The sequence below is a fragment of the Cebus imitator genome, unplaced genomic scaffold (genome assembly GCF_001604975.1).
Source record: "Cebus imitator isolate Cc_AM_T3 unplaced genomic scaffold, Cebus_imitator-1.0 Scaffold381, whole genome shotgun sequence".
Lineage (NCBI taxonomy): Eukaryota > Metazoa > Chordata > Mammalia > Primates > Cebidae > Cebus > Cebus imitator.
This window is the reverse complement of record NW_016107696.1, coordinates 1,010,945-1,032,588: the sequence shown is the minus strand read 5'-3', so window position 1 is coordinate 1,032,588 and position 21,644 is coordinate 1,010,945. Positions and strand designations below refer to the sequence as shown.

At 38.4% G+C, this 21,644-nt stretch overlaps 1 protein-coding gene across 3 annotated transcripts in view; it reads left to right on the top strand.

Annotated features, from left to right (window-relative positions):
• The window catches only part of IQUB (IQ motif and ubiquitin domain containing), a 64,988-nt gene continuing 43,344 nt past the window's right edge, over window positions 1-21,644 (top strand). For all 3 annotated transcript variants that reach the window (XM_037731093.1, XM_017507640.2, XM_017507639.2), the window contains exons 1-3: window positions 1-575; window positions 14,032-14,432; window positions 16,363-16,497. In XM_037731093.1, coding sequence (XP_037587021.1) covers window positions 14,036-14,432; window positions 16,363-16,497 — 532 coding nt within the window. In that variant the 5' untranslated portion in view covers window positions 1-575; window positions 14,032-14,035. The remainder of the gene's footprint in view (window positions 576-14,031; window positions 14,433-16,362; window positions 16,498-21,644) is intronic.

Sequence of the window (21,644 nt, the reverse complement as noted above, 5' to 3'; positions counted from 1 at the left end):
CGCGTCCATCTTCCCTGTCCCTTTACCTCCGGCTCCTCCCCGAATCCTGGCTTCTGCGTCCTCCTCTTTGTCCTGCCGCGTTCCTCCTCCCCATACCGTCACCCCTAGTTCTTCCCCTTTTCCCTTCTGCGTCTCCATCAATCTCCTTCACTTCTGACTCCTTATCCTCGCCTCTAGCTCCTCCTCGCCCTGCCCCCTCACCTCTGGCCCCACCCCCTTTCCTCTGCCGCGCTCCTCCGTTGCAGGCCCCCACCTGCCTCCTCTGGCGCCTCCTCTGGCCCCTCCTCTTCGTCTCTACCGCAGATTCCGCCCCCTCCTCTGGCTCCTCCCCTTATTTCCTGCCACACTCCTCCTCCCGACCCGCCCCCCTCCTCTGGCTCCTCCCCTTCTCCCATGCTGCGCTCCTCCTTCCCGACTCCGCCATCCGACCGCCCCTGTCGTTCACTGGCCGGAAGAGGTGGTGCCAGGGCCGTTGCTATGATACGACCAGCAACGGAGAAAGCGGCGAGTTTGGAAGCTGCTTTTTAGGAGGCCGGGCAAGCACTTCGGCGAGAATAGTTGCGTTTCGTACACAGGTAGGAGGGCAGGTTCTGATTGCGGCCTCCTGGCCTGACGCTTAGACTCAGCCTAGAGCCGGTGATAGCCGCGCTGGACTCTGGGTTCTGTGGGCCGGGCAGCGATTCCTGCCTGGGCTCCTGGAGCTGCCTGGTCGGTGAGGAATGTTCCGCCTTTACTTTAAAAACTGCGAAGCAATCGAGCGCAGTGTCTCACGCCTGTAGTCCCAGCACTTTGGGAGGCCGACGCGGGCGGATCACGAGGTCAGGAGCTCGAGACCAGCCTGGCCAACATAGTGAAACCCCGTCTCTACTAAAAAATAAAAATACAAAAAATTAGCCTGGCGTAGTGGCGGGCGCCTGTAATCCCAGCTACTCGGGAGGCAGAAGCAAGAGAAATGTTTGAACCCGGGTGGCAGAGATTGCAGTGAGCCGAGATTCGTGCCATTGCACTCCAGCCTGGGCGACAGTGGGACACTATGTCTCACACACACACACACACACACACCCCGTGCAAAGCATCTCGTCTTTCTTTGCTCCTTTTCTGGCTCCGCCCATCTGATTTGGGACTTGAAGCAGCAGCATCAAACTAGAAGGTACACCTCACCCTACACCCCGAGTGCTTATCACGGTAATTGCATAGAAGATGTGTGTATAGCCCAAATCTGGCACTAGAAGACTTTTGGCCTTCCTTGGCGACCATTCTCATAATAAGTCGAGAGATTTTAGACTTTCCTCACCTGGCACTCTCACTCCTTCCTCTCCACCCATGGTCTTTGCCTCTTAACAAACTTGAAAATTCAGCAGACCTATTTGGTAGAAGGCAAGACTGGATACCTGCCTTACTAATTATACTAACATTCTAAATAAATTAAGCCGTAAATGGTAGGGCATGAAATATATTGTAGGTGAAAGGGGGACTTTTTTGGTGGGGAGACGGAGTCTTGCTCTGTCGCCCAGGCTGGATGCAGTGGCACGATCTCAGCTCACTGCAACCTCTGCCCCCCGGGTTCGAGCAGTTCTCCTGCCTCAGCCTCCTGAGTAGCTGGGATTATAGGTGCGTGCCTCCACGCCCGGCTAATTTTTGTATTTTTAATAGAGACGGGGGTTTCACCATGTTGGTCAGTCTTGTCTCAAACTCCTGACCTTGTGATTCGCCCGCCTCAGCCTCCCAAAGTGCTGCGATTACAGGCGTGAGCCACCGTGCCCTGGCCAAAGGGGACTTTTTTTTGTATGCAAACATGATAGAGGTTGCTCTTTTATTTTTAAACAGTAAGACTAAAACATTTACATTTGAATAGATAATACATTTTAAAAAGTTCAAATAGTAAAAAGAATGAAGAATAATCCGCCATTTACTCACCCCATCTCCAGGCCACCTTCCAGGGGTGTTCTAGACATACACAAATATGTAGATGTACCTGTAGCATTGTGCATACTCATCTGTGATTGGCGTTTACACTTAGGACTGTGTGTCCAGTTGTTTCCTATCAACAGTTACAGATCTGTCTCATTTATGCATTTATGGATGAATTTATGTATTTATGTTTCACGTGAGAGGTGTTTCGAAGCATATCAGGAAAGCTGGAAACTCCCATAAACAAAAAGATCGATAAATGTCACTACCTAACAATCTAAAACCTCTATATAGTAAAAGAAAACATAAACAATATCAAACATATAATGAGAAATATAAGTACAACACACAACAAAGGGATATTTAATGATTAAGACTCATAAAACAATATGAGGATGTAAGGAAACAGTCAAGGGACAGTTCTTGGGGCTGTAATAGAAAGCAGTTTGATGGAATTTAACAAAATTAAGATCTGTATGCCCTTTGACTTATCCATTCTAATTCTGGGAACTCATTTTCAGTATACTTACACATATATACAGAGATAGATGTATAAGATATTTGTTGTAGCACTATTTTTAACAGTAAAAAACTAGAGACAGCTTAAATGTCCATCAATAGAGCAACAGTTGACCACAATGTGGCTTAGCCTTGCAAAGCAATTGCTGTGAAGTTGTTGAAACCAATGTGGCAGAATCATATTTTACATCAAAATAAATGTTAAGCACATATATAGAAACAAGTTGTAATATAGTATTAAAGTTTAAAAATTAACAGAAATATAGTTTATGAAAGACATCAATATAATCATAAACAAATTTAAATGTATATATATTATATAATTGTAGCTTTATAGACAATTCCTGGAAAGGTAAACTGCCTAACAATGAGAAATAAATTAGAGTGTCTGGAATACTTTTACTTCTTATTTTATTCCCTTCTGTTCTGTTAGATTTTTTTTCTAGTAAGCACATATTACTCTCTTAAAAACAACAACAAAATGAACAATAACAATAATGAAAAAACACTTTTGAAAAGTCTTTTCAAACTGTAGCTTTCCAAACTATTTGGGCTGGAATTTTACATTTTACACTTCACACTTTAATATGTGTGCTTTGTTGTTTACATTTAATATTTGTTGCAATGAGAGTTTACATATATTTATGTATGCAAGTAGAGCATATTAATATATACATATGAGAGGATATTAGGAAATAGCAAAATTAGCTCCTTATTCTAGATAGGTGAAGAAAAAAATTGCTGAATATTTTCTACTGTATTTTAAATCATAGTCATGTTTCTCACTTAAGAGCAATAGACATTCTCTGTTAATGTATCTGATGATGAAGTTGTTAAATTCTGGATCTGACTACCACTAACTTACCATGAGGCATTCCTGGGTCTTAGCCTTCTCATCTGCAGGGAGATCAGTTTCTAGACTTTGTCTTAACCACCAGGACCCCTTTTCTTTTCTCTCCCAAAACCCCCATGGACTCCTACACTAAGATATAGCACAAGTTAGTGGTTAAGGGCATGGGTTCTGGATACAGACTGCCTGGATTTGGATCCTAGATCTACTGCTTACTAGCTCTGTGTTCTTGAAAATATTACTTAACCTCTCTGTGCTAATTTCTTTATCTGTAAAATGGGCATAATAATACTATCTGTGAAGATTAAATAATTTAGTATAAGTATTTGCTAATATTATGCTTTATTTTAAAAGTATTTTTTCTCCTACTATGTAAAATGAGTAATTATGTAATACCTAGGAGACATTATTAATGTGTAATTATCATTAGCTATTTGGAAATTTTATAAATAGTTCATTACTAATTAGCTAACATTTATTTTGTGCTTAGTATATGCCAGGCACTGTTTGCTAAGTACTTTATATACACTATTTTATTTAATTCTTGCAAGAACCTTTGATGTTAAAACTACTAATATCCCATTTCCCAAGTGAGGAAAGTGAAACTTAGGTTAAGAAACCTCTGTGTCTCAAAGTCATGCAGCAGCTAAGTATCAGGAACTGTGAGGAGTCTGATAATTTACTCTACGTACAAACTAATGAGTTAGTCACTGTTTCTTGGATGCTGGGTCAAAGGACACATGGCAAAAGAAGTAGCCAGCGCTTCAAGTTTGTGCCAATTTCCCAAGCCTCCCATTTCATGCAGGGGAAACAGAAGTGAGTCTACAGGGATGCCGGGACATGGGGAATTTACTGCTTCTATAGTAAACCAAAGAAAGCCTGCTCTTTGTTTCAGTGAGAAGACGTTATCTCAACCTTTGCAGTTTCTTGGTGCAAACATAACCCTGAGAAATGGCCTGGGTAAACAGTGATGCTGACCTTGAATTTTTGTCACACTCCACACGAACATGTAGGGACAGTCAGGACCCATGGCTGATTGCTTCTCTCAACATGAAATTGTTAAGTCTGGATTCAAACTCAGGTGGGCTGGTTCCACAGTCAACCCTCCTGAAATGCCACTTTAGGAAACCAAAGCTGAGAATCACTGTACTGTATGGCATTGAAGTCATGACTTAGAAACCTTGAAATTTCTTATTTTTAGGTTGAATAAATGCTTATCACTGCTAACCATTATAAACACAGTTGCTAATCACCCTTTATAAACAACTAACAGCTTGAAAACATCTAATTATTTGGGTCATATATTCATATCATTAATGACCTTCTATGAACCTTAGGCACTACTGTACATACAATCGACAGGTTATAGAGAGCTATGATCTGTGTGTGTGTGTGTGTGTGTGTGCGTATGCGTGTGCGTGTGTGTGTATGTGTGTGTGTGTGTGTCTACTTTAGACAGGGTCTCAGTCTGTCGCTCAGGCAGGAGTGCAGTGGTGAGATCTTGGCTCACTACAACCTCCCCCTCCCTGGCTGAAGCGATCCTCCCACCTCAGCCTTCCGAGTAATTGGGACTACAGGTGCGTGCCACAATATAATGCCTAGCTAAGTTTTGTATTTTTTTTGTTGAGATTGGGATTCACTATGTTGCCCTGCCTGGTATTGATCTCCTGGGCTCAAGAGATCTGACCACCTCAGCCTCCCAAAGTGCTGGGATTACAGGTGTGAGTTACCCACACGTGGCCCTCATCTTGTTTATAAGGAGGTAGATTGTTTGGAGGAGAACAATCTAGGACACCTCACATACCAAAACTAGAGTGAGATGAATATAAGCATTAGAAATCATAGCAACAAGGAAATGGAGGCAGGTGCATTGAGGAGGAAGGTGGAAGGGTATGAATTTATCCAGTACCTATCAAAGGAACTTTCAAATATGTGGCTTCTGTTTCTGGCTGCATTGATTTCACATGTCTCATGGTTTTATATACCATAGACTTCTGACTCTCCCAATTTCCAGGCCAACATCTTCGGAAACCTTCAAACTACTAACCCAGTGTCCCATGGGCACCTCAAACTCAGCATACCCCAAACCAGACTGATCTAACTTCCATGCATACCTCCATGCATACCTCAGGCCTCCTTTAGTTGAAGTTTTCCTTATTTCTGCAGATGTAGCTCTGTCCTTCTGGTTACTCTGGCTAAAAATACTAGCAGCATCCTTGATTCCTCTCTTTATCTCATAGCCCACATCTAGTTCATCACTAAATCCTTTCAGCTCTATTTAAAAAATATATCCAGAATCCAGTCAGCACTTCTCACCATCTCCTCTACTATCAGCCAGGTCCATTTCACCTCATGTCAAGGTTACTACAATGGATTCCGTAGACCCCTGATGTCCTACCAGCTTCCCACTCCTCTGCCTTCCACAATCTAATGCTGTCTCCCCACAACTTCCTCTCTGGCTTCATCTTCTACTGTTCTTAACTCACTGCTCTCTAGCCGCGTAAGGTGACTAGCTAGTTGTTCTTCAGATATGTGATGCTTCTCATTTCTGCTTTTGTCCTCATGCCTTGCTTATTTTCTCAGTTCAGCCTCCTGCTCAAATGTCATCTTAACCAGAGAGGCCCTCCTTCCCCACTGTATATACTTAGCAAAACTTGCCGCTCTACTCTGTCATACTCTCTCCTGATAATCTCATATTTCCTAGCCACCTTCTTTGCTTTATTATTTTGCTAGCTCTTATCTTTATCTGATCCAATGTATATTTTACTAACTTAGTTATTACATGTCCATTTTCCTCACTAGAATGTGAGCCTTTTTTTAACTGCAAATCAAAATCCCTGCAGTAAAAACTTCAAACTACCAACCAGATCAAAATCCCTGCAGTAGGCTGGGCGTGGTGGCTCACGCCTGTAATCCCAGTATTTTGGGAGGCTGACGTGGGCGGATCATGAAGTCAGGAGTTCAAGAACAGTCTGGCCAAATAGTGAAACCCTGTCTCTACTAAAAATACAAAAAATTAGCCGGGTGTGGTGGCGTGTTCCTGTTAACCCAGGTACTCAGGAGGCTGAGGCAGGAGAATTGCGTGAACCTGGGAGGCGGAGGTTTCAGTGAACCCAGGAGGCAGAGGTTCCAGTGAGCCGAGGTCACGCTATTGTACTCCAGTCCGGGCCACAGTGCGAAACTCTGTCTAAAAAAAAAAAAAAAAAAAAATCCCTGTAGTAAAAAAAGCTTATATTCTAGTGAATTCTAGTGAGGAAACTGGCAAGTAACAACTAAATTAGTAAAATATATACCGGGTCAGGTAAAGATACGTATCAAATATAACAACTGTTCAATAAATATGTATAATGATTATGTATCAACAAAAATTTAAAAATTTTTGAAAAGCCTTGTCCATGGCTGTGTGTAGAAACATAGAAGCGTCTCTACACACAGCTAGAAGGGGGACTGGTAATGAGTAAGTACCCAATAAAAATTTGCTGACAGCATGAATGAATTCAGCTATGGCCAAGGCTTTTTAAAATTTTTAACATTTTTGTTGATACATAATTATTATATATATTTATTATGATATTTGATACATGTATACAATTTATAATAATCAAATCAAGGTAATCAGGATCCCCATTACCTTATCAATTTCTTTGCTCTGAGAATATTCTAAAACTTTTCTTCTAGCTATTTTGAAATGTAAAACAACATATTATTAACTGTAGTCACCTTACAGTGCTATCAAACATTAGAACTCACTCCTTTTGTGTAAATGTATTTTTAAACTCCTTAACCAACCTTGCTTCATCCCCCCTGTCACTCTCCTGCCCTTCTCAGCTTCTGGTAACCATTCTCTACCTTCCTGAGATGAACTTTTTAAGCTCCTACTTATGAGTGAGAACTTGTGATATTTGTCTTTCTGTGCCTGGCTTATTTTACTTAACATAATGTCCCCCAGTTTTACCCATGTTGTTGCAAACAAAGAATTAAAGAAATAAAGAAAGAATTTCATTCTTTTTTATGGCTGAATAATATTTCATTGTGTGTATATATGCCATATTTAGTCGGTGGCAGACACGTTGATTGGCTATTGTGGATAGTGCTGTAGTAAACATGGGAGTGCATCTATCTCTTCAATATGCTGATTTGCTTTCTTTTGAGTATATACCCAGCAGTGGAATTGCTAGATTATATGGTAGAACTATTTTTGGTATTTTGAGGAACCTTCATACTGTTTTCTACAATGGCTCTAGTAATTTTCATTTTCCACTAACAGTATACCACCAGTCCCCTTTCTTTGTATCCTTGCCAGCATCTGTTATTTTCTTTTTGACAATAGTGATTTTAACTGGGGTGAGATGATGTCTTATTGTGGTTTTGATTTGCATTTCTCTGATTATTAATGATATGGAGTGTTTTTTCATATACCTGTTGGCTATTTTTATGTCTTCTTTTGAGAAATATACAGTGATTATATCGATGGAAAAAATAAATTAGGGGATAGTTGAGGTATGATTAGGAAGGCTTCCCTGGAGAAATTTTATTTGAACCGAGACATGGAAGATGAGGGATTAGTCATAAAGATTTGTAGTAACAAGCCAGGCCCGGTGGCTCACACCTGTAATCCCAGCGCTTTGAGAGGCTGAGTCAAGCAGACCACCTGAGGTAAGGAGTTCGAGACCAGCCTGGCCAACTTGGTGAAACCCCGTCTCTACTAAAAATACAATAATTAACTGGGCGTGGGGGTGGGCACCTGTAATCTCAGCTATTTGGGAGGCTGAGGCTGGAGAATTGTTTGAACCAGGAGGCAGAGCTTGCAGTGAGCTGAGACCACAACAGTGCACTCTAGCCTGGGTGACAGAGCCAGAATCTATCTCAAAAAAAAAGAAAAAAAGAAAAAAAAAGATTTATAGACAGAGGAAAGATAAAATACAAAAGCCTCAAGGGGGAGATCAACCCTAGATATGGTAAAAGATATGGGAAAAGGTGGCGTTGGTTAGAAGATGAGGTCAGCGAGGCAAGGGCTAGGTAAATTTAGGACCTTGAAGGCCATGGTGAGTAGTTTGGGTTTTATTCTAGAAAGCATTTTATTTTAGAGGTGTTTAAGTAAGAATGAGAGGGGCTTGATATGAGTTTCCTTAAAAAATATTTCTCTGACTATTGCAGTAGTACTGTCAAAATATGACAGGATGACAGACAAAAGTAGACTGAGACTAAATTATCAGGTCAGTATTGACAGTGCTTTTTGAGTGGCTGGATAATAGGTGAGCAAAAGAAAAAAAAAGGATGACTAAAAGTAGACCTTTCTTGGTTGTGTTATATTATTGTTTTATTATACTGTTAGATATAATTTACTCATGTTACAGTTATGAAATTTATTATCTTAGGCCTATTGGATCAGCTTTCATGCCTTGGTGGGCATTCAAGCTGGTTTAATCGTTTTCCACCTTATTAGTTAGATATAGGCCTGGCTTCCCCTTTAGGTGTCTCTACCTTGGAAGTGCTTTTAAATGTTGTGTCTATTAAATGAGGCCTTACTCATACTGGGTAGTGTCAGACAGAACCTAACAAAGTTTCAGAGCATAGGTGAGCAAGCATTGTTCTGGTGGGCTGTGGGAAAGACAATGCTATTTCTTTTGTGAAATGGTCATTCTTACTAGATTGGTATGAGAATAATCACTAGATGCTGACTCTCAGAGCCTTTTTTAGTGTTGGTCTATGGATGATTCTTATTCCTCTTGGAGGACAGTTCCCCATGGTTCTCTAGCATTTCTACTTAGACACTGACAGCTTTGTTTTGAATTTTCTTTTCAAGGATATTTGTATAGTGAACAGTCTTAAAAGATACAAGGTCTCTTTCTAAAGCAGAGGTCAGATTTATCTGTCTAGTATAATAACAATAATGTCTTCCTCCCAGGCAAAGGTTGGGCACATTTGCTTGCAGTCCATTATAAAGGACGGGAGTTTCTAAGCTTGGGGCTCCTTAGCTGTGATGCAAACCCACTGTGTGTATAGCATCTAATTGGGCCATTCCACATTTTCCTTCTGGGATTTGGGAGCACAGGAATCCTATGTGAATATAAAGCTCATGCTATCTGCTGTGCCATGAGTAATAAAGTCCTTTGTCTCTGACCCAGAAGTCTTACGTATTCTGACAGCATTCATGAAACTATGGCAGGCTAAATTGTTAGCTTGTCGGTAGGATAAAATCTCAGACCTGTCATAATTCTTAGTTCCTATTCCTATAGAGGCTTTAGCACTCTTGATCACATACTCTCCCAGCCATCTTGTGTTTTTCCTACTCTACTAGCCTATGATGTCTTAGTGTATAATTTCTAAAACAGATAATACATTTACATTGTTTAAAAATGAAAATATTAAAAATAATACATTGAGAATTCTGGAGCCCACCCTTCTTCTGGCTACTTTCTATGCACTTTGCCCCTCATCAGGTAACTCGTTTTCTTAGTTTCTTTCATGCTTTTCTGAATGTTTCTTTCTCTAGATAGAAGCAAATACAAATATATATTCTTATTTCTCACTTTCTTTTTCTCACTTAATGTATCTTGGGGTGTGACTTTTGTCAACATATAGAGTACTTCATCCTCCTCTTCTTTTTTATTTAGCTTCTTTATTGTTAAGTATAGCACAAGGTCAGAAAGCCACATAAAACACATATCCAGATTAATGAATTATGATAAGGCAAATGTCCTTTTTATCATTTTCATCCCTCATAACGGATATGCCATATGATTATTTTGTATTTCTCTGTGTGTATGACTTTGTGACATTATTTTTATACAGCCAAAGTACATTTACATTTACCCATATATTTTCACTTTCTTTGCTATTTATCATTTCCTATACCGCTGACCTTACAGCTGGGATCAGTTCTTTTTCCCTGCCTCATCAATTTTCCATAATTGTTATCATTATTGAAATTCCTTTAGTCTTAGTCTTAATAGTACAGTTTTTTTTTTTCCTACTGAAAGGAGCATTAGTTGCTTTTACTTTTTGTTATAACTTTCTAGTAAGTGATAACCTAGAAACAATGAAATTTACCCTCTTTAGTCTGGAGTGTTATGCGTTTTAATAAACACATATAGTTTGCGTAACCACTACCACAATTGAGATTTTGAATATTTCCATTACATAAAAAATCCCCACATCCTTCTGTAGTCAACTCATCTTTGCCCTTAGGCTTTGGTGTATCTTCTAACCCTAGGATTCGTCATATAGAGTCAATAGTACGCAGCCTTAGTAGAGTTGGCTTCTTCATAATTTGAGCATGATTTGAGTTTCATCCATGTTGTTGTGTGTACTACTTGCCTTTATACTTACTCACTAGCATTTGCTATTAGAGAGCTTTAATCATATTATTTTAATTATTCTAATAGGTAGATAGTACTATCTCATTGTGATTTGAAGTTCTATTTTTATAATGACTAATGATATTGCGCTTCTTTTTATGTGTTTGTTCTCAGGACTGAGACCAGGGTGAAGCAAATGATGCACCTAGGCCCAAAATTCTAGGAGTCATTCATTTTCAGACACGAGTACGAGCGTAGAGCAGCGCAGGCCCTTCACTTGCCTCAACCTCAGCCTGGCCCTGCTTAATTGCCTTCTCTGTGTATTATTTGCTGAAGTGTCTGTGTAAATCTTTTACCCTTTTTAAATATTATTTTTTTCTTATTATTCTCTGTGTAGTCTGGATATAAGTCCTTTAACAGATATGCATTTTGTGAAAAGTATCTTCCAGTCTATGATTTATCTTTTTATTCTCCCAGTTGTGTTTTCTGAAGAGCAGAAGTTCTTGATTTTGTTGCTATTGCTGTTTTTAGAAGATACCATTTTGGCCAGTTTGGGGTGAGGATGACTCCTCAGTTAGAAACAAAAGCATTACCTCAGACTCTCCAAAGAGGGCAGATGAGTATGTTGCCAGGAGTTAGGCCTTCATTATGGTATTCTCTTTCTAATCAGACCACTAAACTCTGTTATAGGATAAAATCATCAAAATGAAGTTTTGTTTGTTTGTTTGTGTGTGTGTGTGCGCGAGTGAGAGCCCGAAGAAGTTTCTTGACCTTTTTAAAAATTGAGCTGTTGTTCAGGTTTTTCTCATTTCACTTTTTTCCCCTCTTATTTGCTTTGGGATTTAAAAACTGTGTTTTTGTTTTTTGATTGCTTGTAGTTGAGATTTAACTATGCATATTTAAGTAATAAAGTCTAGGGTTAAGAATGTATCCCTCTTGGGATGGGAGGCCATTATTTTATGTGAAATAACTCAGAAACAGAAAATCAAATACTGTATGTTCTCACTTATAAGTGGGAGTAAAATAACATCTACATACGAACATAGAGAGTGGAATAATAGACATTGGAGACATGAAAGAATGGGAGCATGGGAAGGGCATGAGGGATGAGAAGTTACTCACTGGGTACCATTTATACCATTTGGGTGATGGTTACAATAAAAGCCCAGACTTCACCACTATACAATAGATTAATGTAACAAAACTGCACTGTACTTGTACTCCCAAAATCTATATATATATAAAAAAACAAAAAAACAGAATAAGGATCTGAGATAGGTTGGTTTTTCCCTTCCCAATTACATATTACTGTCTAATATTTCAATTTACTATCATTTTGTATTGACAGTATTTGTTTGGATTTACCCATGTGTTTATGGTTTTATACATTTACCTTTTTGAGTTGCACTTCAGACATCCTTTGAAATCATTTTCCTCCTTTGAGTATTTTCTTTAGAAGTTCCTTTAGAGCAAATATTTTGGTGGTAACTTAGTAACTAACTTGTAAATGCTTCTGTTTTCGTTCTTGAGAGCTAATTTTGCTGGGTGCACAATTCTAGGTTGATAGTTACCTTCTTTGGTTAGCCTATTGTTACATTGGCTCCTACTTTTCTGATAAGTCTGCAGTGATTTTACTTTTCTTTGTATTAATGTCAGTAAATTAATATGATTCAAAACAGTAGATGTTATGTTCTTTATCACTGTACTTTCAGGACCTTTTCTTTGTCTTTGATATTCTGTAATTTTATAACAATGTGTATGGCTACTAATTATTTTTATTTAACCTGTTTGGTATATATTTATATTATGCTTCCTGGATCTGGGGAATCCATATTCTTTTATCAGTTTTGAAAATCTCTCAGCTATTACTTTTAAAATATTTTTCCTGGCTGGGCATCATGACTTACACCTGTAATCCCAGCACTTTGGGAGGATGAGGCAGACAAATCACTTGAGGCTAGGACTTTGAGACAAGCCTGGCCAACATGGCAAAACCCTGCCTCTACTAAAAATACAAAAATAAGCTGGGTGTGGTGGCACATGCCTGTAGTCCCAGTTACTCAGGAGGCTAAGGCAGGAGTATCACTTGAAACTGGGAAGCGGAGGTTGCAGTGAACTGAGATTGGACCACTGCACTCCAGCCTGGGTGACAGAGCAAGACTCTGTCTCAAAAAGAATAAATAATATATAACAAATATTTTTTCTCCTCTATCTTTCTATTATTTGCTTTTGGGACTCCATTTTGACATATGTTAGTTTAGGAGCTGGCAAACACTTTATGAAAATGACTTTTCACAGGTCATTTTTAGACTACAAAGACCACATGTAGTCTCTGATGCATCTTCTTTGTTGTTTTTTGATTATACAGTACAAAATCACAGCAAAATATATGCTTAGCAAAAACATGCTAGGCTTTCTTTTCCCTGGCTTTTGGTCTCATGTTTTTTATATACTATCTCTTTGCATCATTGTACATAAAATCATTTTATTTATCTTCCAGTTTACTAATTCTTTCTTCAACTCTCTCTAATCTTATATAGCTTATTCACTGAGATCAAAAATTATATATTTTTATTGCAGATGTTTCCATTTAAAAAAAATTATAATCTGGTAGCCAGACAGTTCCACTACCTATGGGTGAATTTATTTTCTCCATAAAGATTTGTGCTCAAAGTAGAGGCCCAGAGAGAGTTTTTCCACCTCACTACTGTTCCAAGGTTTCATATTGCTCTTGCCTTTGCCATAAAAATCTTGTCTTGGGGCTGTCTTCCCTATCTTCTCTTCCTGGCTTCTATAGATGGGCTCCGTGCTGTATTGGCCATTTGCTTCTGTGATTTATCTCCTGCATCAGCAGCCTGGCTCTGGGATGCCCTGGACTATCCTGGCCCAAGCTTTTAGATGCTGTCATCTTGTCCTCCAAACCCAAGTTCTTGGTTGCTATAGCTGTAGGTCTAGTCAGCTCCAAGCTTAACCTATATTAGTTGTAATAGGTATATTTGGGGGAGCAGAGGTCATTGCACACCTCTGCTACAATTTATAAGAGCAGAGCTACTACAAAAAGTGTATGCTGTTCAGGGTTCACTTGGTATAGAGCTGGCTGGTTCCTTGGAGCTTCTAATCATTTGTAATCCTAGAAGCATCCATTTATCAGTTTTGTATTCAGAAAAAAAGATAATTCAAAAAGTCTTTTCATAAGGCATTCTTCCTTAAATAAGGAAGAAATGACAAGAGATTTTAAAATATTTTTCCATATATTTGCAGAGTATTGCTGTCGAATTTATTCTTTTAAGCTTCTTTTTTAAAATCTAATGCCATTACTGAGATAATAAACATTTTTTAAATGAGCAATATTTTACTTGAATATTATGAATATTACTCTATGGTAGCAAAAAATTTGATTTTTGGTATAGAGACTTTATGTAGTAAACTTGTTTATTTGTCTTAATTCAGGAAAATGTCTAGTCAGGAGGATAAATATGAAGCTCAGAATATAGATGATTCAACAGAAGAAACTGATGATGCTTTTGACACCATCACTATTCCGGTTCCCTCAGAAGAGCCTCAAGAGTCAGATCAAACTGAAGAGCATGAATCTGGACTAGAACAATTCAATGAGAGCCGTGCAATGCACGTTAAGGAGCAGAGTGCCCAAAGCTTTTCAAGCGTGGAACCAGACAATGAACAACTCATGGAAGAGGTTATATCACCAAGACAAGTTTCATATACTCCACTACATCACGAAAGGCAATTTGCAATGCAGAGTCCAAATGATGATAGTTTGGCATTTCTGGATAAAATAAAGGCTATAAAGGAGGCTTTACATGAATCAAAGGAAGATTCTCTAGCAACAGGTACTACCTAAGGAAGATAGGCTATTTCATTTTCTTGTTTTGAAGAATGATTGCTTTTCCTTGTTGGCTTATTTTTGCTTGAAGATTTGTTTTATATTTTATATTCCTTTCCCTTATCCACCAAACTTCCAGAGTTACATCGCTTGAATATCTTAACTATTTGTAAAAGCCTCTCTATTCTGCAGTATCTATTTTTCATCAATGAATGACCAACATTAAAGTTAAAAATTGATATTTATTTACTTTTTTCAAAGAAAGTAGGTTTTAAAAATGTTTAGGGACCTTGGAAAATGATGGATAAATTGTTGACTAAAATGGGAATTATTTTGCATGCCAATTTGGAATTAATTGTTGTACCTAAATAGCAAGAGGTGGATGGGAACTCGACAACAGATTTTCTAGTTTCGTATCCAGTGGTCGCTCATTCTATATATGATGTTGCTTTTATGTATTTCTATAGTCTGTTTAGTGTTAACTTATATTTTCCTGTAGAAAAATAATGATTTTTCATTGTAGGTTAATTTTAAAGACATAAAATAATGTCGATGACATATAGTAGTTTTTGTTACATTCTTAATAACAGCAGAGTGGCAGCAGCAATAATGTGGTTACACAGAGAACCATTCTACTTGTTTTAACTGACTGTTCCTTTTCCTCCTTGTACATGAGTTTTGAGAATGTTTCTGCCTACAGAGTGGAGAACACGAACTGCGATTTAACAACAACAATAACAGCAGCTTAGTTTGGCTGGTGAAATGTAGCTTTTGAATCTAGTGGGGTAGTTTACCCTTGTGTAATGTGTCCATATAAGTAAAGAATGAAAAGAAGGGAGAGAAAACTACCTAAGCCTAATTATACCTGACTGAAGCAGCTATCTCTCAATTTTAGTATTTAATGTAAATTTAGGTTTCATTTTTGGGTATTTGTCATTCCCTGATATTGTAACTTATAACAAACACATAGTGATTTAAAAAAAATTGTTGTCTTGGTTCTGTACCTCCTGAGCTTCACAAATCCTTTAACACATTTCTACTTGTCAAAGCTTAAGAAGTAACTACTATTAAAATTTTGAAATTTATTATAGTTTTTTGCACCAATAACACAATTACAATAGCCTTCTTATAGTTTACCATCTGTGAAAATATTCTCTTTGTTGAAAGAGAACTGTGAAAACAAATTTTAACAAGCTCAGAGAACCTTAGAATTACCAGTGTCTACTTAAATTTTGCCATGCTGTTGATAAAAATGTCTTATTTAGCTTTATGAAAACTGTAATTTCAGGCATCTAGAAATACACAGAACTTTTATGGTATGTAGTCTGCATTCTATACTTCATCTTCTTACATCTTCTCCATTAAAATTTGAAGTATATAGATGTAAAATAAAATAATTTACTCATATTAATTACTTTTTACATACTGTATTTCCCTCCTATACTTGTGAACAGATAATCATTTTATAATGACTTTTTAAATTTTTTAATGTGTAAGTATCTTGATTCTCTCTTTTCTAGAGGGGATTGAGCCATATAATGTCCTTCCCTGTGAAAAGTAGTTATATTGCATTTCTAACTTCTGGGACACCCTCTGTGTCTCAGTTTTCTCTTTCCTAAATTCACTATGCAAAATGCCTGATTTTATGAGATGTTTCCTATGCTTACATCTGAACAATACATGCCAGGTATTGAATATTAGAGCTAATTTCTGAGATTATGGATTGATTTTTCAAAGCAACTAAATGTTGGTCACTTTTCCTTGTAGAAAATTAAAAGCATATTGTTATCATTGGGGCGCAGCAGGGAAACACTAGCAAGAACAACTCGCATTTTATGTAATTTTTAACACATAATTCTGTATCTGTTTGTGGACTGTAGTTTGCTGACCTTTGCTCTATTTGACTATAATTCTTTCTTTTCTCTTTTAATTTACAGTAAAAGTTGTACTTATTCCAGTGGGCCAGGAAATTGTAATGCCTTTTAAGGTTGATACCATTCTTAAACATCTCAAGGACCATTTTTCACACTTATTAGGTATCCCACATTCTATACTACAGATAAGATACTCAGGTAAGTTTGGAGGCTAATAAAACATATCAAGACTTTTCTAGTTTTAGCATGTAAACAATCAAGATCTTTGATTTTAAAAACTAAATATCTTGATACTCACTGAACATTATATTGTGGTTATGCATTCACTCATTCAACACACATTTAGTAAGGACTTACTTTATTCTAGATACTTTGCTAAGAAATGAAGATATAGAGAAACACGAAATAAGATTCCTGTTTTGAAATCATGTAGACTAGTAAGGAAGAGGATACCTGCAGTAGCTGCCCCGTAACGTGTAAACGCCTCCATGGAAATATGCACAAAAAGCTGTGGGAACAAGGGAAGGAACTTAGTAGATTCTAGAAAGTTTCATTTAATTAAAGTGATAATACTTGTGCCAAGTCACAAAGAGGTGAGAAAATGTGGAGGTTTTGAGAAGTGGTAAGAAGTGTTGAGAGGCTGGAAGTAGATTATATATGCGTAGCGGGTGGAGATGCGATTGAAAAAATGGATGATGAAAGAGATTGTGTAGAACAGGAAGAGGACTGGAAAGGATTTGTGAGTATTCTGTGCATTAAAGTCAATTCATATTTCCATGATGACAGGCATATTTTTATTTTGTAGATGACATTGAATAGCCCACTGAAGTTATATTAATCTCATGTCATGAGAGGACATAGCCTGTATTAACTGTTAAAGTTTACCAGACTAACGGACCTAAATATGTGCTTCTATAGAATATGCCTGAACAGATCCTAATATTTTAAACAGTTTTGATATTGACTTATAAAGATGCCACAAAATGTTTCCAGAGAAAAACAATTTAATTTCCAAATTATTTAAAAAAGTCTATTATACTAAATGTACTCCAAAAATAAGATGTACATGTGTTCAGATAAGTGATTGTTAAAACTTGATTCAAAACACAAAAGCTAAAATTTAAATAATTGTTAGTAATAATGATTATGACCATACTGTTGGTGATTAATTTATTGAGCACATACTGTGTGCTAGTACTTCCAAAAATCTTTTGCCTACATTATAATTTAATTCACACAACAGCCTTTTGATGTAGGAATTACTAGTAACTTTTATTTTGGGAGAAGGAAACTGAAACTCAAGAAACTTGTGCAAAGTCCCAAAACTGGTAAGTGGCAGAGTCTGAACTTAAACGTAGGTATGACTCCAGAGGGAATTTGAACTGCTGGGCATTAACTATAAGGTGAAGTTCAAAATTGGATGAGAGAGCACTTTGAGGTTGTAGTAACTAGCTAATGGTACTTAAGGATTTCTCTGTTCTTTGTACTTCATGACCCTTCTTCTTTAAGTACCAGGCATCACCACTGGGTAACAGGCTTATGCCAGCACCAATTACAAAAGAGCTTGATTCTATGCCAACCATCCTCTAAAGTGCTTTTTGCTAGTACTGTAACTTGAGCTCCAGTTTGTTGGGATTAAGCCCATTACAGAAATAAGTATAGAAATGAAGATGGCTCTGGAAACCTGTATTGCTTTCCTATGGCTGTTCTAACAGTCACAAACTTAGTGGCTTAAAGCAACACATGTATTTTGCTTATGGTTCTGGAGGCAAAAAATCTAAAATTAATTTCATTGAGATAAAATCAAGGGGTCTACAGGGCTGCTGTCCCTCTGGAGGCTCTGAAAGAGAATCTACTTCCTTGCCCTTCCAGCTTCCAGAGTTGCATTCCTTGTTTTTCTTGTCTTATTAGCTCCTTCATTTTAAAAGCCAGAGCTGTAGCATCTTCAAATCTCTTTCTGCTTCTGTCATATAGCCTTCTCCTCTGTCATTAAATTTTCCTATTCCTTCCTCTTATAAGGGGACTTGTGATTACATTTAAGGCCTGACCAGATAATCCAGGAAAATCTTTCCAGCTCAGAATTCTCAATCAAATCTGCAAAGCCACTTTTTCCATATTCATAGGCCCTAGAGATTAGGATGTAGACATACTTGGGACCATTATTCAACCTATCATAAGGCCCATATGACATTCATTTTAATGCTTTTTGAGATGGAGTCTTGCTCTGTCACCTAGCCTGGAGTCAGTGGCATAATGTTGGCTCACAGCAGCCTCCGCCTCCCAGGTTCAAGTGATTCTCCTGCCTCAGCCTCCTGAGTAGCTGGGACTACAGGCATGCGCCACCATGCCCGGCTAATTTTTGTATTTTTGATAGAGACAAGGTTTCATTTTATTGGCCAGGCTGGTCTCAAACTCCTGACATTGTGATCTGCCCACCTTGGCCTCCCAAAGTGCTGGGATTACAGGCGTGAGCCTCACGGCTGGCCCAAATGTTAATTTTTTAACTGAAGAATTTAGGGTGTGAAATAGAAACTCAGAGATCTTAGAATGTGCTTTCTTGAACATAGCCAAAATAGACTACAGATGCTCCTTATCTTATTATTGGGTTATGTCTCAGTAAACTCATCATAAATTGAAAGGATCATATGTAAAAAATGCATTTAGTAAGCCTAAACTACCTCAAATGTACTCAGAACAGTTATATTAGCCTATGGTTGGGCAAAATTATTTAATACAAGGACTATTTTATAAATGTTGAATATCTCACATAATTTATTGCATACTGCACTGAAAATGAAAAACAGAATGATTGTATAGGTACTCAAAGCATAGTTTCTACTAAATGTGTGTGGCTTTTGCATCATTGTAAAGCCATAAAATTGGAAGTTGAACCATTATCATTGTAAGTTGGAGACTGTAGTGGTGTCTGATATATTTGAATGAGTAAAGCTTTTGATGTGTTCACATTCCTAACTGCAATTTAGAAGGGTCACAAATTTGAAGATTAATATAGATTCCATCAATAAAGTTTCTATGACACAAAACAGCGGTCAGTCACATAATTACTTTTTTGTATGCCTTAAAATAGTGAAAGAAAATTAGTCACTTTACTGAATACACTAGTGACTGAGCAGATGGCGGAGGAGTGAGTAGAAGTTAAAACAATAGCATCATAGAAATTAAGCAATGTACACTTTTTCTAGCATAAAACTGAGGCTTACCTTCATCATGGCATGAATTAATTTACGTGAGTTTCTGGGTATGAAAAGAGAGAAAGTAAGGGATTCTGCATATATGCTTCTCTGTGCTGGAGGTGATATGGTTTGGATTTGTGTCCCCACGCAAATCTCATGTTGAATTGCCTTCCTCAGTGTTGAATGGTATTCCCCAATTGTATTCCATCTTGTGTGAGGTGATTGGATCATGGGGGCAGATTTCCCTCTTGCTGTTCTTGTAATTGTGAGTTATCATGAGATCTGGTTGTTGAAAGGTGTTTAGCACCTCCTCCTTTGCTGTCTTCCCCCTTTTCCAGCCATGTAAGATGTGCCTCCTCCTTCTTCACCTTTTGCTATGATTGTGTTTCCTGAGGCCTCCACAACCACACTTTCTGTACAACCCATAGAACTTTGAGCCAGTTAAACCTCTTTTCTTCATAAAGTACCTAGTCTTAAGTAGTTCTTTATAGCAATGTGAGAACAGACTAATATAGAAAGTTGATACTGAGAAGTTGGGCATTGCTCTAAAGATATCTGAATATGTGGAAGCAGCTTTGGAACTGGGTAATGGGCAGAAGTTGGAACAGTTTGGAGGCGTTGGAAGAAGACAGGAAGATGAGGGAAAATTTGGAACTTAGTAGAGACTCGTTAATTGTTGTGACCAAAATGCTGATAGTGATATGGACAATGGAGTCCAGGCTGCAGTAGTCTCAGATGGAAATGAAGAACTCATTGAGAACTGGAGTAAAGGACACATGTGCTATGCTTTAGCAAAGAGACTGGCAGCATTGTATCCTTGCTCTAGGGATCTGTGGAACTTTGAATTTCAAAGTGATGATTTAGGGTATCTGGTGGAAGAAATTTCTAAGCAACAGTGTGTTCAAAATGTGGCCTAGCTGGTTCTAACAGTATATGATCATATGTGTGAGCAAAGAGATGATCTGACACTGGAACTTACATATAAAAGGGAAACTGAGCATAAAAGTTTAGTAAATGTGTAGCCTGACCATGTGGCAGAAAAGAAAAACCCTATTTCAAGGGAGGAGTTAAAGCAGGCTGTAAAATTTGCATAAGTAAAGAGGAGCCAAGTGTTAGTGGCCAAGACAATGGGGAAAATGCCTCAAGGCCATTTCAGAGACCTTCATGGCAGCCCTTCTTGTCATAGGCCTAGAGGGCTAGGAGGGAAAAGTGGTTTTGTGGGCCAGGCCCAGGGCCATTCAGGACACTTCTGCCTATGTCCCAGCCACTCCAGCTCCTGCTGTGGCTAAAAGACATATCCCAGATATGTCTTAGGCTGTTGCTCCAGAGGGTGGAAACCATAAACCTTGGTGGCTTCCATGTTGTATTAAGCCTGTGGGTACACGGAGGACAAGAGTTGAGGCTTGGGAGCCCCAGCCTAGTTTTCAGAGGATGTACGGAAATGTCTGGATGTCCAGGCAGAAGTTGGCTTCAGGAGCAAAGCCCTCATAGAGAACCTCTACTAGGGCAGTGCAGAGGGGAAATATATGATTGGATCCCCCACACAGAGTCCTTACTGTGGCATTGCCCAGTGAGGTTATGAGAAGAGGGCCACCATCTTCCAGACTCCAGAATGGTAGATCCATTAGCAGCTTGTACTGTGCACGTGGCAAAGCCGCAGGGACTCGGTGCCAGCTCTTGAGAGCAGCCATGTGAGCTAAGTCTTGTAGAGCCACAGGTGCAGAGCTTCCCGAAGCCTTGTGAGCCCACCCCTTGCATCAGTGTGGCCTGGATGTGACACATGGAATCAAAGGAGATTATTTGGAGCCTTAAGATAAAATAATTGCCCTTCTGGGTTTTGAACTTGCATGGGACCTGTAGCCCCTTTGTTTTGGCTGATTTCTCCATTTTGGAATGGGTATATTTACCCAACACGTATGCCCCCATTGTATCTTGGAAGTAACTAACTTCTTTTTCATTTTATAGGCTCATAGGTGCAAGGGACTTGCCTTGACTCTGATGAGACTTTGGTCTGTGAACTTTTGAGTTAATGCTGAAATGAGTTAAGACTTGGGAGACTGTTGAGAAGAGATGATAGTATTTTGCAATGTGAGAAGGACATAACATTTGGGAGGGGCTGGGGCAGAATGATGTGGTTTGGATTTGTGTCCC